This window comes from Balaenoptera physalus (genome assembly GCF_965194825.1).
Source record: "Balaenoptera physalus genome assembly, chromosome: X".
NCBI lineage: Eukaryota > Metazoa > Chordata > Mammalia > Artiodactyla > Balaenopteridae > Balaenoptera > Balaenoptera physalus.
Genome location: NC_138903.1, coordinates 58,923,630 through 58,944,756, shown reverse-complemented (window position 1 = coordinate 58,944,756; position 21,127 = coordinate 58,923,630). Strand labels below are relative to the sequence as shown.

General features: G+C 39.5%; 1 protein-coding gene across 5 annotated transcripts in view; it reads left to right on the top strand.

Moving 5' to 3' along the window:
- Positions 1-239: 239 nt before the first annotated feature.
- Positions 240-21,127, top strand: part of OPHN1 (oligophrenin 1) — a 630,165-nt gene continuing 609,277 nt past the window's right edge. For 2 of the 5 annotated variants that reach the window (XM_082444941.1, XM_082444937.1), the window contains exons 1-2: positions 240-12,730; positions 12,872-13,029. In XM_082444941.1, the coding sequence (XP_082301067.1) occupies positions 12,876-13,029 (154 nt within the window). In that variant the 5' untranslated portion in view covers positions 240-12,730; positions 12,872-12,875. The remainder of the gene's footprint in view (positions 12,731-12,871; positions 13,030-21,127) is intronic. The other 3 variants (XM_082444938.1, XM_082444939.1, XM_082444940.1) reach the window with 3 other exon arrangements.

The following is a 21,127-nucleotide window of genomic DNA, read 5'->3' as shown; positions in this document are numbered from 1 at the left end:
CTATCTTCTTTTTTAAGAACCAATTTTCATTTTGTAAATCTTATATGTTGCTTTTCTCTATTTCATGTTTTTATTCTTATTATTCTTTCTTTATATTTTCTTTATGCACTTTTTTCCAGTTTGTGAGTTGAATGTTCAACTTTTTTTTGTTTTTTTGTTTTTTTTAAACAAGGTTTTTTTTCTTTAATTTTTATTTTATTTTATTTATTTATTTATGGCTGTGTTGGTTCTTCGTTTCTCTGCGAGGGCTTTCTCTAACTGCGGCAAGTGGGGGCCACTCTTCATCGCGTTGCGCGGGCCTCTCACTATCGCGGCCTCTCATGTTGCGGAGCACAGGCTCCAGATGCGCAGGCTCAGTAATTGTGGCTCACGGGCCCAGCCGCTCCGCGGCTTGTGGGATCTTCCCAGACCAGGGCTCGAACTCGTGTCCCTTGCATTGGCAGGCAGATTCTCAACCACTGCACCACCAGGGAAGCCCTTTTTTTTGTTTTTAACATTTCTTGTTTCCTGATCAAATAATTTAATACCATAAATTTTGACCTATATACCTATATAACATTTTCAAGTGTGGCCCCCAAATTTTGGCATGTACAGTTTTATTATCATTCTATTCTAGCATTTCTTAATTTTCTCTGTTTCCTTTTTAAACAAAGGGGTTATTTATTAATATGTAATTTTATTCCCAAATATATATGAAGCTATTTGCTATCTTTTAAAATTAATTTCTAATTTTAGTGCATGAATTTTCATAGCAGCATTACTCATAATAACCCCAAAGAGGAAGCAATCCAAATGACCATTAACTGATGAATGGATAAACAAAATGTGATATGTCTATACAATGGATTTTATTTGGCAGTAAAAAGGAATGAAGTACTGATTCATACTATAAAATAGATGAACCTTGAAAACATTATGCTATGTGAAAGAGGCCAGACAGAAAAGGTCACATATTATATGATTTTACTTATAGGCAATGTCCAGTATAGGCAAATCTATAGAGGCACAGTAGATTTATGGTTGACAGAAGCTGGGAGGTGGTGGGTTTAGAGGGAAATGGAGAATGACTGCTAATGAGTACAGGGTAATTTTTTTGAGGTGATGAAAATATTCTAAAATTTATTGTGGTGATAGTTGCTCAGTTTTGTGAATATACTAAAAATCATTGAATTGTACATTGTAAATGTATGGTATGTGAGCTATACATCAATAAAGTTGTTACATAAAAAAAGCCTAGGGTTGTTGCAGCAAAGTATTGGTTAGACATGAGAATGACAGAAGTTTTCAGTTATCTAAAAATGGTTATTTAAGGATCTGAAGAATGCACTGTTTCATATTTGTTTAAAGTTAAATTGTTCCAATTTACTGCTTATTGATAAAAGCAGGATAAAAACATTAAATATCAATGTTTTGTATTTTTCTTAATGTTTTATTGATTTATTTTTGTTTTACTAATATAGTTTAACAAGGCAGTTTTACATAAGCTCACATCAACCACAAAAAGTAGTACGAATTTTCTTAGACACATGGTGTAAAATTTTATATTTGGTTCCACTTAAATAGTCTAATGCCTCTTCCTAAATTTCCTGATCAACCAAACTCTCCCCACATTTTTGGGTTCAGTGAGTTTTTTTTAATGTTATTGCTGGCTACAGAAAAGCTTGGTTTTGCTTTGCACAATCTCAAAATAAATAAATCAGGAATATGAAAATTATTGTTTGAGTAGGGCAAATAAAAATTTAATTATGTGAACTAGTAGTTCATTGGGAATAAAACAGAAAAGTTGTATTAAAACGAATGAGCAAGAGACCCAACTTTTTTTTAGTTCCCTAGTGAATTAGATCAGTTTTTGTCAAACTACAGGTCATAAATCATTACTGGTTTGTTAAATTAAAAAATAAAGAGCAAAAACTGAGTGAAAAAGTTTTACTGACAAGCAGGGAACCCAATTCAGTATAGTCTAGGTAGGTTCTGGGATATGAGGCTGGGAATAGGAAGAACGGGATAAATCTTTTAAAGTCAAAAAATCATAGACTGTATCATCTGTCCTATTTTAGGAAAGCAAAATCTCTGAGTGGTGTTGATTGGCTGGGAGTATCTGAGTTTGTGGGTTAGGTAAACACTGGACTGGCTGGAGATGGTCTGTTTGTATAAGTAGGCCCCCATCTGGATTATGGTGCTTAATGGGGTCTGTGCCCATGTCCGCAGGACAAGTCGAGGTTTACTTTGGGAAGTGAAATCATTTTAGTGGGTAGTGATGAAAGATTTTTTAAAAAATGAAATAGAGTAGAATAGAAAATAGTAGAGCACAGTGTATGCAGTGTTTTGTGAAACTTGTTTTAGTTATTTGTATGTATGTTCTGGTCTATGATGTACTGTATTTCTTACTATGTTCATGGTCTAAAAAGTTCTAATGGTATTGAATTAAATGACGCTTCTTGAGTTTTTGTTTTTGTTTCTTGTCTTAATTTCATTCTTAATAAGATATGCTCATAGTAACAATTCAAACTGTTCAGAAGGGTGTAAAATGAAAAGTCCCACCCCCCCGATCCCATTTCCACTTCCCCAAATCAAGACCATTAAAATTATTTGTGAATAAATACATATACAAATGTACCCATTCCCATTTTTATTGATACAATTTATATATATTACAAATTATAATATATAATATAAAACACACAAAATGATCATACTCTAGATACTAATGTGAAACTAGTTTTCAACCAGTTTTATTCACTTACATACCTTGGACCATACTAATTCATTCTCTTTATGTGTGCATAATCTCCCATTGCATGGTTGTACATTATTTGTATATTCAGTCCCATAGTGGTCATTTCAGGGATTTCCAGATTGGCTACTACAAAATAATGCTATAGTGAATATGCTTGTCCATATCTTTTCATGCTTCTGTGGTGAAATCTATAGCACAAATTCCTAAAAGTAGAACAGCTGGGTCAAGGGGAATATGCATTTAAAATTCTGGTAGATCTTTCCAAATTGCCTTCCAAAATGTTCATACCAGTTTCCATTCCCAGAATCCGTCTACGAGAACGCCTGTCTCTCCTTGTCAGCACCAGTGTTTAGCAAGATTTTAAAGTTGCCCAATGTAATGAAAATGATATATCAGCACAGAGGCAGGCTAACATGATAGTTAAGAGTGAGATGCTGGGGTCCCAGCAGCTAGATTTGATTCCCAGCTCAACCACTTACAAGCTGTGTGACTTTGGACAAATTACTTCATCTTTCTAAGCTTCAGTTTCCTCATCTGAAGAATGAGGAATGACATTCCTGCCTCAAAGGATGATTGTAGTTAGAATGGTTAAGTAGGTGTCTTGGACATAGTAAATGTTAATGTTTTCTCTACCTTTCAGTATTTAACATTAACTTAAAATTCAAAGTTGTTCTTCTTAAGACTAAGAAGTAGAGTAACATAGTGGCCTAATCAAGACTTTTGAAGGTTGAAATGTGAATTCACCCACAATTCATTTTTAGTAAGTTTCTGAAACCACTTTCCTTCCTGTGGTAATGTTGGTTTAACAAAGAGAGAAAATGAATGATTGGCATGTACTGGGTCCTTGCCGAGTATTGTCACCATACTGTTGCCTTCTTTAGACAACCACCTTGGTGTCCATTGTGTGCTGTGTCCATATATAAAATTACTAACGTTAGATTACTCCTAATTTTGGGAAAAGAACAAATTTACATTGTTCTAGAGCACTTTATTAAAATATTTTATATCTTAATATTTTACTTTAAGTATGAATGCATATTCACTTGCAGTCAGTGACATGTTATTCTGAACATTTGTCTACTGCTTCTTTTATTGACGAAAAAAAGGAAGAGATTTAAAGATCCAAAAGAATTGCGTGTTTTATCTCATGTTGTTTACTTAAAGAGAAACTAAAAGAACTTTGCTAGGCTCAGTTGTCTGAAGGCTTCTTCATGGCTTATCACCCTCGAGACCTGAAACCCGTTGGAAAATATTTTGATTGTTTCATTTTCCTCAAGTTATCATTCTAGCAATTCTGTTAAAAAGTATGTAAGGTAATATGTGCTATGAGTAAAAATGACCACATGTAAAATGTTACACACACACAAAAAAATATGCTACACAAATGCCACAGTTATTTAATCACGTTAATTTAAGTATTAGCTTAGAATCAGATGTAAGATGAACTAATATGGAAGGCAGAAAGCCTAACTGCTGCCAAAATGAGGAGTGGAAACTTCTACTCATGTTATTAATCAAAATCACTGTTGTATGAGGACTCTCATTTCTCAATCAGTGCTTAATAGATAAAACCCTATATCAATGCATAAGACTGGATGATTGGGTTGTGGACTCCCTTCATCAGAATCATGTGTGGTACTTGTTTAAAATTAAGATTTCCCAAGGACTCACCTAAGTTCCCCTTACCCCCATTTTCTTATTCCTTATTATTTCTAGGCCTCAGTCCATATTACCTGGCCTCAGCCCATACCTGAATCCATATCATATCATCAGACTCACTGTGAGAGACGGGTGTAGGAGAATCTACATTTTCAACAAGCACCTTAGGTGATTCTTATGCAAACCAAAATTCAAGGATCATTAGTAGAACATTATGATTTAGGTTCCACTATTCAGTAGGAGCTTCCAGGAATGGTTGGTAAGTTTCTGGCCCCTCAGAAGATCATACTACCTTCTAAGATGCTGGAAAATGGGATGTACAGCAGGCTGTACTGGGATGGCAGTATAAAAGTAAAAGTATAGAAGTTTCTGGGAGTATAAAAGTATTCAGCCATGTTTTCACCATCCTTATAATGTAGCTAATTGGGAATCAAAATGGACACAGAAAATGGCCACAAGGAGAAAATCCCCAGGTTCTTACCAACAGACAGCTTTGATATGGACTTGCTAATATGAAAGTGTGATGAAAACAGTGAATCCTATGAATAAAAAGTTTTGGTGGATAATCACATAGATTAAAATAGATTACATTATTAAAGCTAAAATTGATGGATTTTTTTCACCAAAAAACATCATAAGGGGAGACCTGAAGGGGGAGGATAAGTGGAGAGTTGCATGTACAGAAACTATGAAAAAGAATTTTCCCTTCCTTCAACCATTTGTCACTTATAGCTCCTAAAATCTTGGCTTAGGCTAAGGAAAGAAACTAGGCCAAGTCTAGTCAAAGCAGAGAAAGGGCCAGAGTCAAGAGTGGGGCTGGGAATGGGGCCAATAATAGTACAGGATTTAGGCGAGGCTAGAACTAAGGGCAAGGCTAGCCATGTGATGGGGTTGGGGGGAGCTGATATGCACATTGTCTTATGTTCTATGCACTGCAAGTCTGGAAATTCTAGAGGGTTGGACATATATAGCATGAGAGCCAGAAGTGACAGCTAGCTCTTCAGAGACGTTAAACATAATGCCCTTGTTAACTTTAAACCTGGGATAACTTAAAATAATTTGCTGCAATTATCAATGACCCTGAACTATTTTTTCCATATTGTGGTACTAAGTACATAAGCAGGAGGGAATAGAGTCACATAAGCAGGAGGGAATAGAGATTAGATATTGATGTATTAGACTGGAAGGCATTATAATGCAATGGCAAAAATGGCTTCAGATTCAGACCTGGATTTAAATCTCTGGGATATCATATATTTTCTGGGTGACCTTAGCCAAGCAGCTTACTTTCTCTGAGTTTCAGTTGCCTCGTCTGTAACATGAAGGTGACAGTAGAACCTTCCTCACTGAGTTGTTATGCAAAGTAAGCAAGATCATGTATGTAACATGCCTGGTTTAAGAGAAATCATCCATCCATGCTGCCCCCTCTCCCTCCACTTCTCATCCCTATTTCCCCTCAGTCTCTCTTTTTGTTACTGACATAGGCCAATTAACTTCTGTATCTTCTCTACTTTTTTGTGAAAGAAGGATTGTAACATCTTAGGACAAAAACCTTCAGGATTTGTTATAAGAAACACAGGGGTTATAATATATTACTTTGTGTCTTTAGGATAAAACTCTTTTTAAACACATCTCGTAAATTACTAAAGCCTAAAAAATGTCGTTTGGAAAATTACCTTTCTTTGCAGGCTCCCAGACCCTTTTAAAAAGAACTCATTTTACTTTTTCATGTGTGGAGAAGAGCAAATGATTAAAGAGCACTGTAAAGAAATGTTTTAATGAAGCTAGCTGTGGTCTCAGATGGGAGAGATGAAACAGAAACCGGCATATTAAGTTAATATTGGATATTTATTTGGTTTTCTTGGGCAAGTACATTGCCTTTCCTAAAAATCTATAACATCTGGTTTCTTTACTTTCCCTCACTTCTGATTCCCTCTGGTTCTGATTCCAGCATGAAGGATGGACAGACAGACACATGAAGCTGATAAGCTCCTATCCTGGATGACCTGAGCTGAACATTGTTGAGACTTTCAGCTGTCCTGCAACTCCACCTCAGAGTAACCCACTAAAATGATTAACTCCAGAATTTCAGGTTCTAGTTCTTAAACCCTGAGAGTCTTGGCCATGTTGCAAAGCTGCAGACCCCATGAGTGGCCTGAAAGTTGAGATAGCATATTAACTATACCACAAACTAGACTAGAGTTTCTATGTGAGTTGAAATGTAAATTACTCTGGGGGACTTCCCTGGTGGCGCAGTGGTTAAGAATCTGCCTGCCAGTACAGGGGACGTGGGTTTGATCCCTGGTCTGGGAAGATCCCACATGCCACAGAGCCCATGCGCCACAACTACTCAGCCTGTGTTCTAGAGCCTGCAAGCCACAACCACTGAGCCCTCGTGCCATACCTACTGAAGCCCGCGTGTCTAGAGCCCATGATCCGCAACAAGAGAAGCCACCGCAATGAGAAGCCTGCACAGTGCAACAAAGCGTAGCCCCCGCTCACCGCAGCTAGAGAAAGCCCACGCGCAGCAACGAAGACCTAACGCAGCCAAAAATAAATAAATAAAAGCAATAAATTTATTTTAAAAAAAGTAAATTACTCTGAACATGGCTTTTTAGTTTCCTATGATGATAATGAACAGGGATCAAGTTCTGCTATCATATACATAGTAATGTTTTTCTAGGAATATCATTGTGAGTAATCTGACTCCTCCGTGCCTCTGGTGCTGTCCATCAGAACAAGCACAATGAGAAAGCATTAGATTCAACTAACATTTATTGAGGAGTTATTACGTGCCAGGCACTTCCACATACATCATCTATGGTTAACCTTAGAAAAATTTGTGAAGAAGACACTATTCCAAGCAGAGTTTACATGACTTGCTCCAGGTCACAGAGCTTCTAAAGGGTGGAGTCAGACTCAACTTCAGGTCTGTATTACCTGTATTTCTTCAAACTCAGTATTCTTTCCACAGCATCACAGCTTAAATAGAATGATTCTTTAGGGAAGAGATATTTGTCCTGAATTAAGACTGTGGAGGTGGTGTTACCTTGACATACAAGAAGCAGGGGAAATAGAATTTCTGGTCCCCCACAAAATTTTAAAGTCTTTATTTTTGGAGCAGTTTTAGGGTTACAAAAATTGAGAGGGAGGTACAGAGATTTCCCATATACCCCTGCCTCCAACACATGCATAACTTCATCTCATTATCAAGATCCCCCACCAGAGTGGCACATTTGATGACCTACAATGAAACTACATCATAATCACTCAAAGTCCATAGTTTACATTAGGGTTCACTATTGGTGTTGTACATTCTATGGGTTGGACAAATGTATAATGAAATGTATCCACCATTATAATATCATACAGAGCATTTTCACTGCTGTAAAAATCCTCTGGGACTCCACCTATTCATTTCTCTCTCCCCTCCCCACAATCCTGGCAACCACTGATCTTTTTTCTTTTTTTAATTTTTCTTTTAACATCTTTATTGGAGTATAATTGCTTTACAATGGTATGTTAGTTTCTGCTTTATAACAAAGTGGATCAGCTATACATATACATATATCCCCATATCTCCTCCCTCTTGCGTCTCCCTCCCTCCCACCCTCCCTATCCCACCCTCTAGGTGGTCACAAAGCACCGAGCTGATCTCCCTGTGCTATGCGGCTGCTTCCCACTAGCTATCTATTTTACATTTGGTAGTGTATATATGTCAGTGCTACTCTCTCACTTTGTCACAGCTTACCCTTCCCCCTCCCCATGTCCTCAAGTCCATCCTCTACCTCTGCATCTTTATTCCTGTCCTGGCCCTAGGTTCTTCATAACCATTTGTTTTTTTTTTAGATTCCATATATATGTGTTAGCATCCAGTATATGTTTTTCTCTTTCTGGCTTACTTCACTCTGTATGACAGACTCTAGGTCCATCCACCTCACTACAGATAACTCCATTTCGTTTCCTTTTATGGCTGAGTAATATTCCATTGTATATATGTGCCACGTCTTCTTTATCCATTCATCTGCTGATGGACACTTAGGTTGCTTGCATGTCCTGGCTAATGTAAATAGAGCTGCAATGAACATTGGCAACCACTGATCTTTTTACTGTCTCTGTAGTTTTGCCTTTTTCAGAATATCACATAGTTGGCATCACACAGTATGTAGTCTTTTCAGATTGGCTTCTTTCACTTAGTAATATGTGCATTTAAGTTTCCTCCATGTTTTTTCATGTCTTGATAGCTCATTTCTTTTTTTAAAAAAATTTTTACTGGAGTATAGTTGATTTACAATGTTGTGTTAGTTTCTGCTGTACAGCAAAAAGTGAATCAGTTATACATATACATATATCCACTCTTTTTTAGATTCTTTTCCCATATAGGTCATTACAGAGTATTGAGTAGAGTTCCCTGTGCTATACAGTAGGTCCTTATTAGTTATCTATTTTATATAGAGTAGTGTGTATACGTCAATCCCAATATCCCAATTTAACCTTCCCCCCATTTCCCCTGTGATAAGCATAAGTTTGTTTTCTACATCTGTGACTCTATTTCTGTTTTGTAAATAAGTTCATTTGTACCATTTTTTTTAGATTCCACATATAAGCGGTATCATGATAGCTTATTTCTTTTTAGTGCTGAATGATATTCCATTCCAGGGATGTACCACAGTTTATTTATCTATTCACCTACTGAAGGATATCTTGGTTCCTTCCAAGTTTTGGTAATTATGAATAAAGCTGAAAGGGAACCAGTTTCCAAATCATCAAATTCCTTTAGTACTATTTGCTAAAAATGATTTGCCTTTCCCACCTCTTTTTCCCAGTCTCTAAAAAGAAAAGCATACTTTTCAAAGGTCAGGAATCTTACTGTGATACTTTGACCCAGCCTGTAAAAACCCTTGGGTCTAAATAAAGTAACAATTTCAAATATTCATGTCCAGAAATCTTCTTTAACTAAAGGCCCTGTAACCTACCTCTTCTTCATCCATCTCACTAACAGATGCATTTCAAATAAAATTTTATGTTTTATGTTTAATAATAATCACAATGTATAATATCTTCATGCTATTTTTACCCATTATGTATGCATAATAGTTGCAACTATAACTCAATCCAGAGGACTTTTTATACGTGGAGACTTATGGTCACGAGGAAATAAAAATAATTCAATTTCTATTTATGGACATATTTTGTTGCAGAGAAATTCAATATGGAGATCAATAGAGGACTTTCAAGTATAAAAATATTATAGACTATGATTCTGTAGGGAGAATGTAATGGATATTTGATTTCAAGATGAAGAAAGAAACAATGTATATTTTCTGAAGGTTAAAGAAAAGTTTACACTTTTGTGTTTAATGTTTGATGGTGGGCATCAAATTGCCTTGGTTTCTAGAATCCAATGAATATCTTTAAACATGTAATATAACAGTTTTATTTTAAATTGTCAATATGTATAGTATGCTGGAAATTATACCTCTTGCAACTGTTTAAACAAGATGAAAAAAATCTAGATGTCAACTTAACATATGAGGGAGTACATAGCTTCTCAAGAAACTTTTAGGAGTTATGTGAATAAAAATTTGAAGACCCCAGTCCTATCATGTTGTCAGGTGTTTGGTATAACGTGTGCAAAGCATCTAGAATAACACTCAATTAATGCTGCTATTATCTGAAGGACTGAGTTCTAATTTTAACCCTCTTTCTTCCTTGGTATTTGGTCCAGGGCACTTGTGTTCCTCTGCACTTTAGTTTCATTGTCTAGATAAAGGATAACACGGATGACTGTAAAACACTTTTGAGTATAGGGAGGTAGATGATACCTAACATCGATAATGTCAATGATAATGTTCATCATGATGAAAATATAGGCATAGGCTGTATAAGTTAAGGCATATAGCAGGTGTTCAATAAATGTTTGTTGAATTAGTTAATGAATGCTATAGGGAACTTTCCTAGAATGAAAGACCATGTCCCCATTCATTGGGCATCTTCCCTTAGTACCTGCATTGGTGTTTATAAAGAAAATGGACATTTTCTCTTAAAGATAAAAGAGTAGGAAATAAAATCCTTTCCTGGTATGTGGCTGCCTATTAATGCTCAGAGAGTGTCTCCTCATTGGACTCTTGACCATTACTGTGATATAGTGTAGTGGTTAAGAGCAGGGTTGGCTCAAGTTCAAACTAGCTGTGTATCCTCCGGCAAGTCACTTAACCTCTCTTCAACTCAGCTATCTTATCTTTAAATGGGTATAATAATAATAATAATAGCCTGATAAGATTGTTTTGAGGAATAGTGAGGTGGGTTATGGGATTATAGATTGTGTGGAAGGTAAAGAATGTTACCCCCATAGTTGTCCATGTCCTAATCCGTAGAACCTGTGACTCTGTTATCTTACATGACAGAAGGACTTTGAAGATACAAGTTAAGGATCTTGAGATGGGGAAGATTATCTTGGGTTATTCGGTGGGTCGTTATAAGAGAAAGAGGGAGGCAGGAGAGTCAGTGTCAAAGTGATGCAGTGGGAGAGAGACTTGATAGGCCATTGCTGGCTTTTAAGATGGAGGAAGGGGGCTATGAACCAGGGGATGTGGACAACTTCCTGAAGCTGGAAAAGGCAGGGAAATCGGTTCTCCCCTAGAGCTTCCAGAAAGGAACACAGCCCTTCTGACATCTTGATTTTGGCCTACAGAGGTCTATTTTTAATTTCTGACTTCCAGCACTGTAAGATAATACATCTGTGCTATTTCAAGTCATCAAGGTTGTGGTAATTTGTTACAGCAGCAATAGGATACTAACACAGGTGGGGTAGCCATTAGTACTCTGTTTACAATCCCCTTCAGTTCTGGCTTTTCTTGGCTTTCTTCACAGGGCAATGTAATCTAAACACTTCTCCAAAATTAAAATGAATCTTTTTGCCCATGTACACACTATTTCCCAGCCCCTAGCTACTCTTAATCTCAAGGCATCCACCTGTAAAAGTAGCCCCAGTTCTCCTACAATAGACAATGGACAAGAGGCCTCTCAGGGAAGCTGCAAGACAATTTATAACATCCTCTTCATAGCTTTTTCACTTACATATGGAAAATCATGTGCTTTAATCAATAGCCGATGAGATGAGTTGGATCACAAAAACCACGCTCTGAGGTCCTATTCAGGGAAAAATGAACTCCTAGTTATGGCCTCCCTTTCTCTGGCAGGAGGTTCTGAGCTTAACATGGAGATCCAAGGGCAGGAGTCAACCCTTCAGGTAGAAGGCCCATGGGAATTAGAGCTCTAGGACCCGTAGAAATGGGAAAGGGAAGAGGAAAAGAAGTGGGTTGGTCAGAGGGAGTCTGGAAAGAGAGGAAGGAAAAACCACAAACAATCCAGCCAAACAATGAGAAGTGAGAGACAGCCTCCCACAGTCGATCCCTCCCGGGTTCTTGCTCGCTCCAGTTTTGGAAGCTTTCCAGGTAGACTCTAGTGCGGTGCACCTGCCCCTTGATGCTGGGCCGGGACAGCTATTAGCTGGGGCGGGCTGGGAATGCCTTTCGGCGAGAGCCACCGCCCTGGCGGGGTGGTGGGGAGATCGCAGGGAGGAGTCACCGGGCGTGAAACGGAAAGACTACATCTCCCAGGCCGCCACGCTTTCCAGCTGGAGTCTAGGGCGCTGACTGCTCCCCAGTTTCCGTAGGGAAGCGTCGGGCTACTGCAGCTATTGTGCGTCGCGCCGTTGCCCTCCTCTTCCCGCTTGGGCGTCTTTGGAGGAAGGCTACGTTTCATTGCCGTCCCGGCTTAACCCTTCCGGAGCTTAACAGGACAGCAGGCCGGCTCCCTTGGACCAGGAAGAATTTTGGGAGACGGAGGACTCTGGTAACGAGACCCTAGGGTGCAAGTAAGATACAGTTGAAGGAACCCGAGTCCCCAGGCTCGGTACGAGGGCTTCACCGGGGCAGGGCGGAGGCGCTGGCTTTAAGAAGGGGGAGGGGACAGTGCAATTAGGGTTGCCCGCGGAGTTCGGCAAAGGAAATCTTCAGCTGGCTCCGCAGCTGGGAGCAAGGAGAGGCACCTCCCACCCCCGGCGCTCACCCCCGCCCACACCCTGGGCGGGCTGAAGTGTCACGTTTGCAATTGCTCAGGAAGGATCTGGCCGGTCTCCGGAGGAGAGCTGAGCTGCAGTTTCTGTCGCCGGTCAGGGGGGCGATGACTAGGGGGCCAGCTGCTTGCTAGGCAGCACCCCGCCGGGATCCGACTGCGTTAGTTAGCCCTCCCAGTCACCTGAAGCAATCGCCAGGCCGCCCGTTTCCGGTACAGACCAGCCAGCTGTCCCCAGGAATCTCATCTGAACAGGTACCTGTCCTCCAAAGGGAGGGAGGCTACAGCTTCCTGAGCGGGTCCTGCACTCTGCGCACCCCATCTTCTCCCTGTACTGTCCCACTGATGCTCTTGGTCTTTGTGTCTTTCCTCTCTCCTTCCAATCCCCTCCATCAGAACCATGGGGCACCCCCCGCTGGAGTTCAGCGACTGCTACCTGGACAGCCCTGATTTCCGCGAGAGGCTCAAGTGTTATGAGCAGGAACTGGAGAGGACCAATAAATTCATCAAAGACGTGATCAAAGACGGCAACGCGCTTATCAGCGCAATGAGAAGTAAGTGGAAGGCTTCGATGAGCAGTTTCCTCGAGTCAGTGGCTCTGGCCTTTGAGCTCTTCCACACCACGGGGAAAGGGGGGATTTAGGGTGATTCCCAGCCCAGGTGTCTGAGGCGAATGGGTTTCCGGACACTTTGGAGTGGGGTCAGTAGAAGTGGAAGGTGGTGGCTGCAACTAGAATTGGGGCTTTTCCCTTTAGTGTCCTTGGCTTTATAAGACAGGATCTGTAGCTGTCCCAGGGACCGTCTTGTTCTGCAACTATCCTTTCTTGTCAGACTGTTGTTCCGAAGGGACAGTCTGCTTGTACTGTCAGACATGTTTCTACCCATGTATGAGGCAAAGGGACATCCAAGCTGACTGAGGAACTGCCCTAGGACCTCCTAAAGAATTGGGAATTCAGGCCAGCAGCTTGAGTCAGGGTTTTGTTCCTGCCTGGCCTCTGGTTGCTATAGGTAAGTATGGGGGCAGTAAAAAAATTTCAGATGGCAAGTTATTTTCTAAGGAAAGCACCTTTGCCCCAGTGATTTTTTTTCTTTAAGTTACTGAGTTATGGTTCTGGTCAAGGTCGGTGTAAGTTCAGAATTATTAAATGACATCACATGCCACTGAATTCTCCTCGAGGGTGGAACAGAGACCTGCCTAGTCCCTGGCAGGAGGAACCCGGCCCCCTGGGAGCATAGTAGAGAGCTCAGGTTGGGAGTCATCTGGCTGAAGGAACCTCACCTAGCTTGGCTTTCCCAGTGGTCACGGTTAACAGCTGTGGGACCCTCCCCTGCTTCCCCACTGTGTATGGAGTTTTTATTTCTGCTAGTTGGCAGAAGGCTTGGGGTAGGAGAAAGAATAATAAACATCCCCAACAAGAGTGCAGGCAAACCAATCCATTGTGCCAAAGTATATACCCAGAAGAATGGAGGTTAGTGAATGGGTGGATATAATTCATTTTTTCTCTTCTTGGTTGAAAGATGATTATGAAAAATAAAGTCAAAGTCACTGGCAAATATATTCTGTATGCCTATAACTTTTTTCTGAGTGGATTTATCCCACGAATACTGTGTCTGGTCCAGCGTGGGGACCTTAAGGCAAATGCAGCCAACCAAGAGCAGAGAGAAAGGCTTGGGAGCCGCAGCGCAGGGGTGTTTGTTGTGTAGCTCTCCTGATTTGCCCCTTGGAGTCTGTGCCTTCCCTACGTATGTTGTCTGCCCACTTTGGTCAGAATAGAAGTTTTCCAAGTTCCTGCTGGTTGTTTGACTGAATTCGATCATATAATGGTTTGTCTTATTGCAGTCTGAACAAGAGTAAACTCTTGGCAGCACCTGAAAGATGGGGTATTTGAAATGCTGATCCTTAGAAACTTTAGGCCAGGCTTTGGGGTGTGTTGCCACTTAATAGAGTTCATTGAGAGGTTAAACATATGCAGGTTGTGCCACAAAAGTAGTTAGAAAGGTGGGGGTTCCTGAAAGGAAAAGGGGGAATGTTTGGATTTTCTTTTTATTTACTTGTTTCAGTAAACTGCTTGGTGCAGTATTCATAGTCAAATGAAGCTCATCTAAGCCCCTGGAAGGGACTGGCTTTGTGAAGTGTAGGGTAAGCTGAAAGTGTTTGTGCTAAAAAATGAGCAGCTGAGGAATATCAGAGAGATTAGGATTCTTAAGAGAAAATAAACAGTTCAATAAAATGTTTGAGGAAGGGCAAAAGTTTTCTAAGCGAGGGGCAAGTTGCGGTTTTTATTCTTTCCTTTTCTGAGATTAAACGTGGTAAGAGTCAACAATTATGCAGGCTTAAACCTTTGCATATGGGCAAAAGATCCAAGAGTTATTTTGGTTCAGGGGGCTTCTTGATATTTTTGGTGGTTTTCCCTTTCTGAGTATACATAGAAAGCCAAAAATAGGACAGTTAGGAAGTAAAACCCAGCAGCTAACCCACACTCCATTTCTTTCCTTTAAGTTGCATGATTCTAAAAATGTGATTAGCTAGAGGCAAAGGCGGGATGTTTCCCACTGTCTTGACCACAGTAATGTTTATACTCCCACTCTGTTTCCTCACACTGGGCTAGCTGGGCGACATTTTGAGAGTAAGTGAGGTAGATGCAAAACAAAGGTATACTTTTGCTTTGTGTGGAGGAAAAAGGAAGAGAGAGCACTGGAAGTGGATTTAGAAGACCTGGGCTACAATCTTGGCTTCACCATTTTGGGATAAGAAGGCACAAATCATTTACTTCATATATAAAATGGGGGTAATTATACGCACCTCACCGAGTTGCTATGAGGCTCAAAGGAGTTAATGGATTATGAAGGTATTTTGTAAATGGAAATGGCTAAATATTGTAAGTTGTTGATAATACATCTTCAGGTTAATAATATATCTGCTGGTGAATGTGTACTTTTCGGTAGATTTCTAAAGGGAAATACATAAGCAGAAGTAGTTGGAAACATATTTTTTGCTGTCATCTTGTTGGAAAATGTCATTCCCTACATTGGTGTGTCTCAGCAATTAATTTTGTATATATGTGTGTGGATTCATTTTGTCATTTGGAGTCTGGCATTAAAAGTAAAGAAGAATTATTGGCACCTTTTTATTTAACTTATTAAATTGACCATCGAATCAACTGGCTAGTGTTTCTAGGAACCAGTGAAACCTAGTGCATCATGCCACAAAAACCAGCTGCAGTATTTGTTAAAGTTGTTAAGCTAGTTGGAACTTGATTTCCTGCTTGTGTCTGATTTTGTACAGAGCTCTAGATAAGGTTTTAGTCACAACTGTGTATGATGATTAACTTATTAAATATAGGTCCTGTTTGGATATTTAGATTTTCTTAGATCTGTGCTCAGAGGTAACTGATGTTATGAATGATATTCAATATGTCTTCCTTGGGAAAGTGATTCATTCCCTCCCCCCCTTAAATGTGATCTATTCATAATTGTTGGAGTACAAAATGGTGATTATAACTTAAGCCAGTGAAAAATAAAAACACTGGCACTCTGAAAGGTGAATATACTGCACACTTTTCTGTTCGTTCTTTGTTTTTATATAGGCAGCTTTGGTCCCTGGTGTTGTTTGAATATTTTCTACACACTTAGGCTAGGTATTATTTAGAACAAGTGATATAGCCTCTGCTTATATCCCAACACAACATGATACACCTAATAAATGTTATATAGTTCAGTGAACACATATCATTCATTCCATAAATACTCGTGTACATACTAAATTCAAGCCATTGTTCTCAGGGCTGTCACAGATGTGACAGAGTAAGTCACAAATGGGATCCTGCCCTCAAGGAGGTCCCAGACTAGTAGGGGAGGTAAGATATATGTAGAGATCACCATCATATAAGGTAGTAGATATGGATCAGAGCCATAGAGTGAGACAGGTGGACACCATGGTATGCGACATTAGAGGGAGAGGTCATTTCCCTGTGGAAGGACAAGGAAAAGCAAAGGAGGAAGTAGCATTGTAATTGGACAGAATTAATAACACTTATCACTTGTTTAGTTGTTCCTATATGCCAGGAATTAAAATCTTGTAAGAGCCTTATGAGGCAAGGATTATTATTCCCACTTTATATATGAGAAAACTGAAGTTCAGAGGCATTAAGTAACTTTCTCAACTGATAAGGGCAAGAGTGAATTAGAGCCTAGACCTGACTCTAAAAGCCCTGCTTATTTTACTGCATGGAACTGTATTCAGGACAGGGCATTTCATGTAGTAGGAATGACATAGAGAATGTAAAAGGATAGCAAATAATTCAAGTCATCTGGGATATATGGTGCAGGAAGAGAAGTTTGGGAGATAAGGTTGGAATAGAAGGTTGAGGTCTTGACTGTGCAGGACCTGTTAAGTACTTCAGACTTTTCTTTATAGGCAGGGAGTATTAAAAACATTTTTGGTAGGAGAGAGACATGGTCTGAGCTGTGTTTTAGGAAGATTCATCTGAGAGTGATGTGTAAGATGTTCCAATTCTAAACAAATATTTGTGACTTTTTAGCAGTTTATTAGGAACTTTAAATTTTCTTTGATATAGCTCAGGGGTCAGCAGACCTCTTCTGTAAAGGGCAATATTTTAGGCTTTGAGGGCCATTCAGTCTCTGTGGCAATTACTTAACTGCCGTTGTTGTGAGAAAGCAGCCATAGGTAATACGTACATGAAATGAGAGTGGCTGTGTTCTAATAAAACTTTATTTATTGACATTGAAAAGTGAATTTCACATAATTTTCACGTCACAAAAATATTGTTCTTCCTTTGAATTTTTCAACTGTTTATAAATATAAAAACCATTCTCAGCTCATCTGGGGCGGGGGCATACAGAAATGGCTGTGGGCTGGGTTTGATTCATTGGTTGTAGTTTGCAGACCTCTGATATGAGTAGTTAACCTAAATGGATTTTTTTATTGGTAAGGCAGTGAATATAGTTATTGCTAAAACATAATGCCATATTTCGCATTTTCCATCAACTAATTTTACTCTGGTGTGCTGCTACTTATGCCTGTTCTGGATTCAGGGTTTGCAGGCCCAAATGCTGTCAGTGGCCAAGGAGAAAACAGAAAAGCATGAAGCTATTGGAAGTGGGTTAATAGGGCTGGAGTGATTGGGGTAAAATACAGCAGCCTCATTCCATGTAAAAAAGCCTTCGCTTTCTTTAAAAATGTGATAGCTAAATGAAATACATTTACAGCCTGGATTCAATCAGGTTGCAGCTCCTGAGCTAGATGATCTATTTCTAACAGTCTAGGAGTCTTGGATTCTAATGGGCTAGGAAAATAGAAGGTGATAGTCTCCAGACAGAGATTTCTCTAGGGAAGCACACTAGATGCTGCAAATGAACAGAGGCAGAATGATGGTATAGTGGGAAAAAACCCTAGACATGATGGGTATGGTGATGGTTCTGCTACTAATGGGGTCTGTGACCTTGGTAAGTCATTTGCTGGGGCCCTTGGTGAGGAGCCCAAAGGTAAGGGTGGGTAGGGGATCTATAAGCCCACTTTCAGATCTAACATTCCATGATTTTTTTTCATGCATATTGTAGTTTAACCATTTGGGAAAGCAATGAGTAACCTCATTATAGGATCTTAATTTATACCTACATAAATTTTTACATTATATTAGTATATTGACAGCATTAATTAAATATTAAAATTTAAACAAAATTTTAAAATAGCCTTTCAAAAACCAAGGATAACATACTTTATATGTATGTATGTTTATATATATAAAACAGATGTCAGAAAAAAGGAATTTTATCATTACGCCCACACATACACATGCACAACCACAAATACACAGGCTGTCTTGGACTAATGAAAACTTATGTCTTAAAAGAATGCAAAAATGTCACTTTCTTACATTCTATACTTTTAAAGACAAGAGTTTTAGATGTTTACATTAAGGTTACTTTTTAGGGTACCTTTTCAGCTCTTGCTTTGGCAACTGGAGCACCTATTTGGTAAGTAATTGCTTTCCTGAAAGGATGGGTCAATTCCATCTTTGAGGCAAATTTGATATTGAATATATTTAGTGGAGCCATCTCTAGCTTTGCACACAGGGAACCTGGGTACTAGTTCCAACTGTGCCACTTCCTAGCTGTATGACTCTGAGTAAGTCTTTAGTTTTGCAAACCTAAGTTTTCCCATTTCTAAAATTAGAAGTTTGGTGCTATGGTGTGCAGGGAGGAGTTGGTGATATAATATACATTCTCAGTCAACAGATATCCTGTCATTATCCTGGTGATAGTTAATCAGTGACTTGGAGGACATGAAGTTGCAATCGGCTCTCTGTATCTGCAGGTTCTGCATCTCTGGATATAACCAACGGGGGATCGAAAATTCCAGAAAGTTCCCAAAGCAAAACTTGATTTACCACATGCTAGCAACTGTTTACATAGCATTTACGTTATATTAGGTATTATAAGTAATAGGAGGAGGTGGGTAGGTTATATGCAAATACTACACCATTTTATATAAGGGACTTGAATATTTGTGGATTTTGGTATCTGCAGGGGTCCTGGAACCAGTTCCCCACACATAATGAGGGAAGACTGTATTTTAGATATTCTGTAGAGTTGCTCAGATCAATGTAATGAGTATGTCGTATGGTACTGCTGTTAGTAGATATGAAGCAGTGTCAAATGGAATTTGGTGGAGGCAATATTACCATATTCATAGAAGGTCCTCAGAAGACCAGATTCCACAGTAGCTGGACTGGAGTGCTGTGGGGACTAGGGTGGAAAAGTGAACCAAGCCAGCCTTTCAGTGTGACCATTTATGAGAAGCTGGTAGGTTTTTTTTTAATGGATGGTGAATGGTATAGGGTTAGGGTAGGGAAGATTATGGCTTGATCTTCTTATTAAGAAAAGTTTTTCAGAGTTAAGAATTATGAAGGAAAATTACTTTTCAGCTTCATTTTTATAGCATCATTTTTTAAAAGCATAACCCAAAACTTCTGTTTAATCTGGCACCTGCTTCTCTAATCAGTAACTGTAGAAATTTCCTAAAAGCCCACGATGATCTGGAAAGATACATGCTTTTCCAGGAGAGTATCCTGGAAATCTTGAGCTGATTTTTTTTCTAGTGGGGTGGAGGGCCCTCATGATACGTTATTGGGCTTGCATCAAGTGCTAAAGCCCTACACGATGTAAAAATAATTAATTTTAATTCAACAAGGATTTACGAAGCACCCACTATGTGTCAGACAACTGGGCAACTGGAGATATAATGGTGAATAAGGCTTATATGGACTCTGCCCTCTTGGAACGTACGTTAAACATCTGATTACCCACTTAAATAATTTAATTACAGTTGTGAGAAGAGCTATGAAGAAGTTCAGGATATGATATATATTCTATCACATGTTATAAAGTGGGTCTTTGTGGGGGGAAAAATGAGCTAGACTGTGAGGATGCAACTGTCCATAGGAAAAAAAAATAAACTGAGAAGGAAGAGTTCCTAAGTCAAAGCTATCTGTTTTACTACTGTGGTAGTTAATGGCCCTGATAATGAGCAAGATTCTTTAAGTGAATGGAGAGTTTGTCAGAAATAGGGTGTAGTATATCTCCTGGGGTCTTTGGCTGTGCTGTGTGGCTTGCGGGATCTCAGTTCCCCAATCAGGGACTGAACCCAGGCCACAGCAGTGAAAGCCCAGAATCTAACAACTAGGCCACCAGGGAACTCCCCTCCTTCTTCTTTTATAAGTATATTAAAAACATTTTTTGAGTAAGTAACACATGAACATGGTACAAAATTCAAAAGGTCCTCCTCCTGTGTCCCAGTTCCCCAGTTCTTCACACTAGAGGCAACAACTGGCAGCTTTTTGCTTATCTTTTAAAAAGACTTTTCCTGGTGCTTTTTTCAACTTCTGCTTCCACAGGAATGTGTTCATTGTGGGCAAATTCTCAGCCACACTGGGGCAAGATTTCTTTAGGATTGTACTTGGAGCGAATGGTAAAGACCTCATAAAATCAGTTCCTCCATAAAAGCAAAAAGGACACTGGCAAAAATTGTCAAAATCAACTTTTTCAGAACTCTGTAAATTAACCAAAAGGCTTGCAACAATCTGAAGAATGTTTATTGATGGAAACATGTTGAACCTTTGTAACAGCAGGTTTTGTGGCATTTTAACTTACCCTGCCTCCCATTCCCTTCTCCAGAGCTTTGTGGTAGCCTTGAAAACCCACAGCCCCATAACCATAGTAGCTGTGGAAACCAGTAGCCTTTAGCATCTGAGGGAGAAGAATGGGTTTGTAGTTCCTCAAAAACTCACAGACCTATAGTCTTGTCACTATCTAACCTGTCTCAAAGCTACCTAGGAAAGCCCCATTCACACAGCTTCTCATTACTTCATCTGATTTAGAGCTAGCTCAGTGGGAAAAGTTCTGATCCCGAGGTGTTTAACATCACAGGTGACTGAGACTGAGACCAGTCAGGGCAAGCAAAAGCCTGGCCAAAAACATAAAAGGGGAATGAGATGTCTACTGGGGGCTTTGAAAAGCTCTGACATATTCCAGCAGATCTAGAAGGCCATGTGCATGCCCAGGGCTGTGCATGTGCCTAGAAAATACCTGAGAGGGCCCCAGTTTCTCTCCTATGGCTGAACTTGAGGCAGA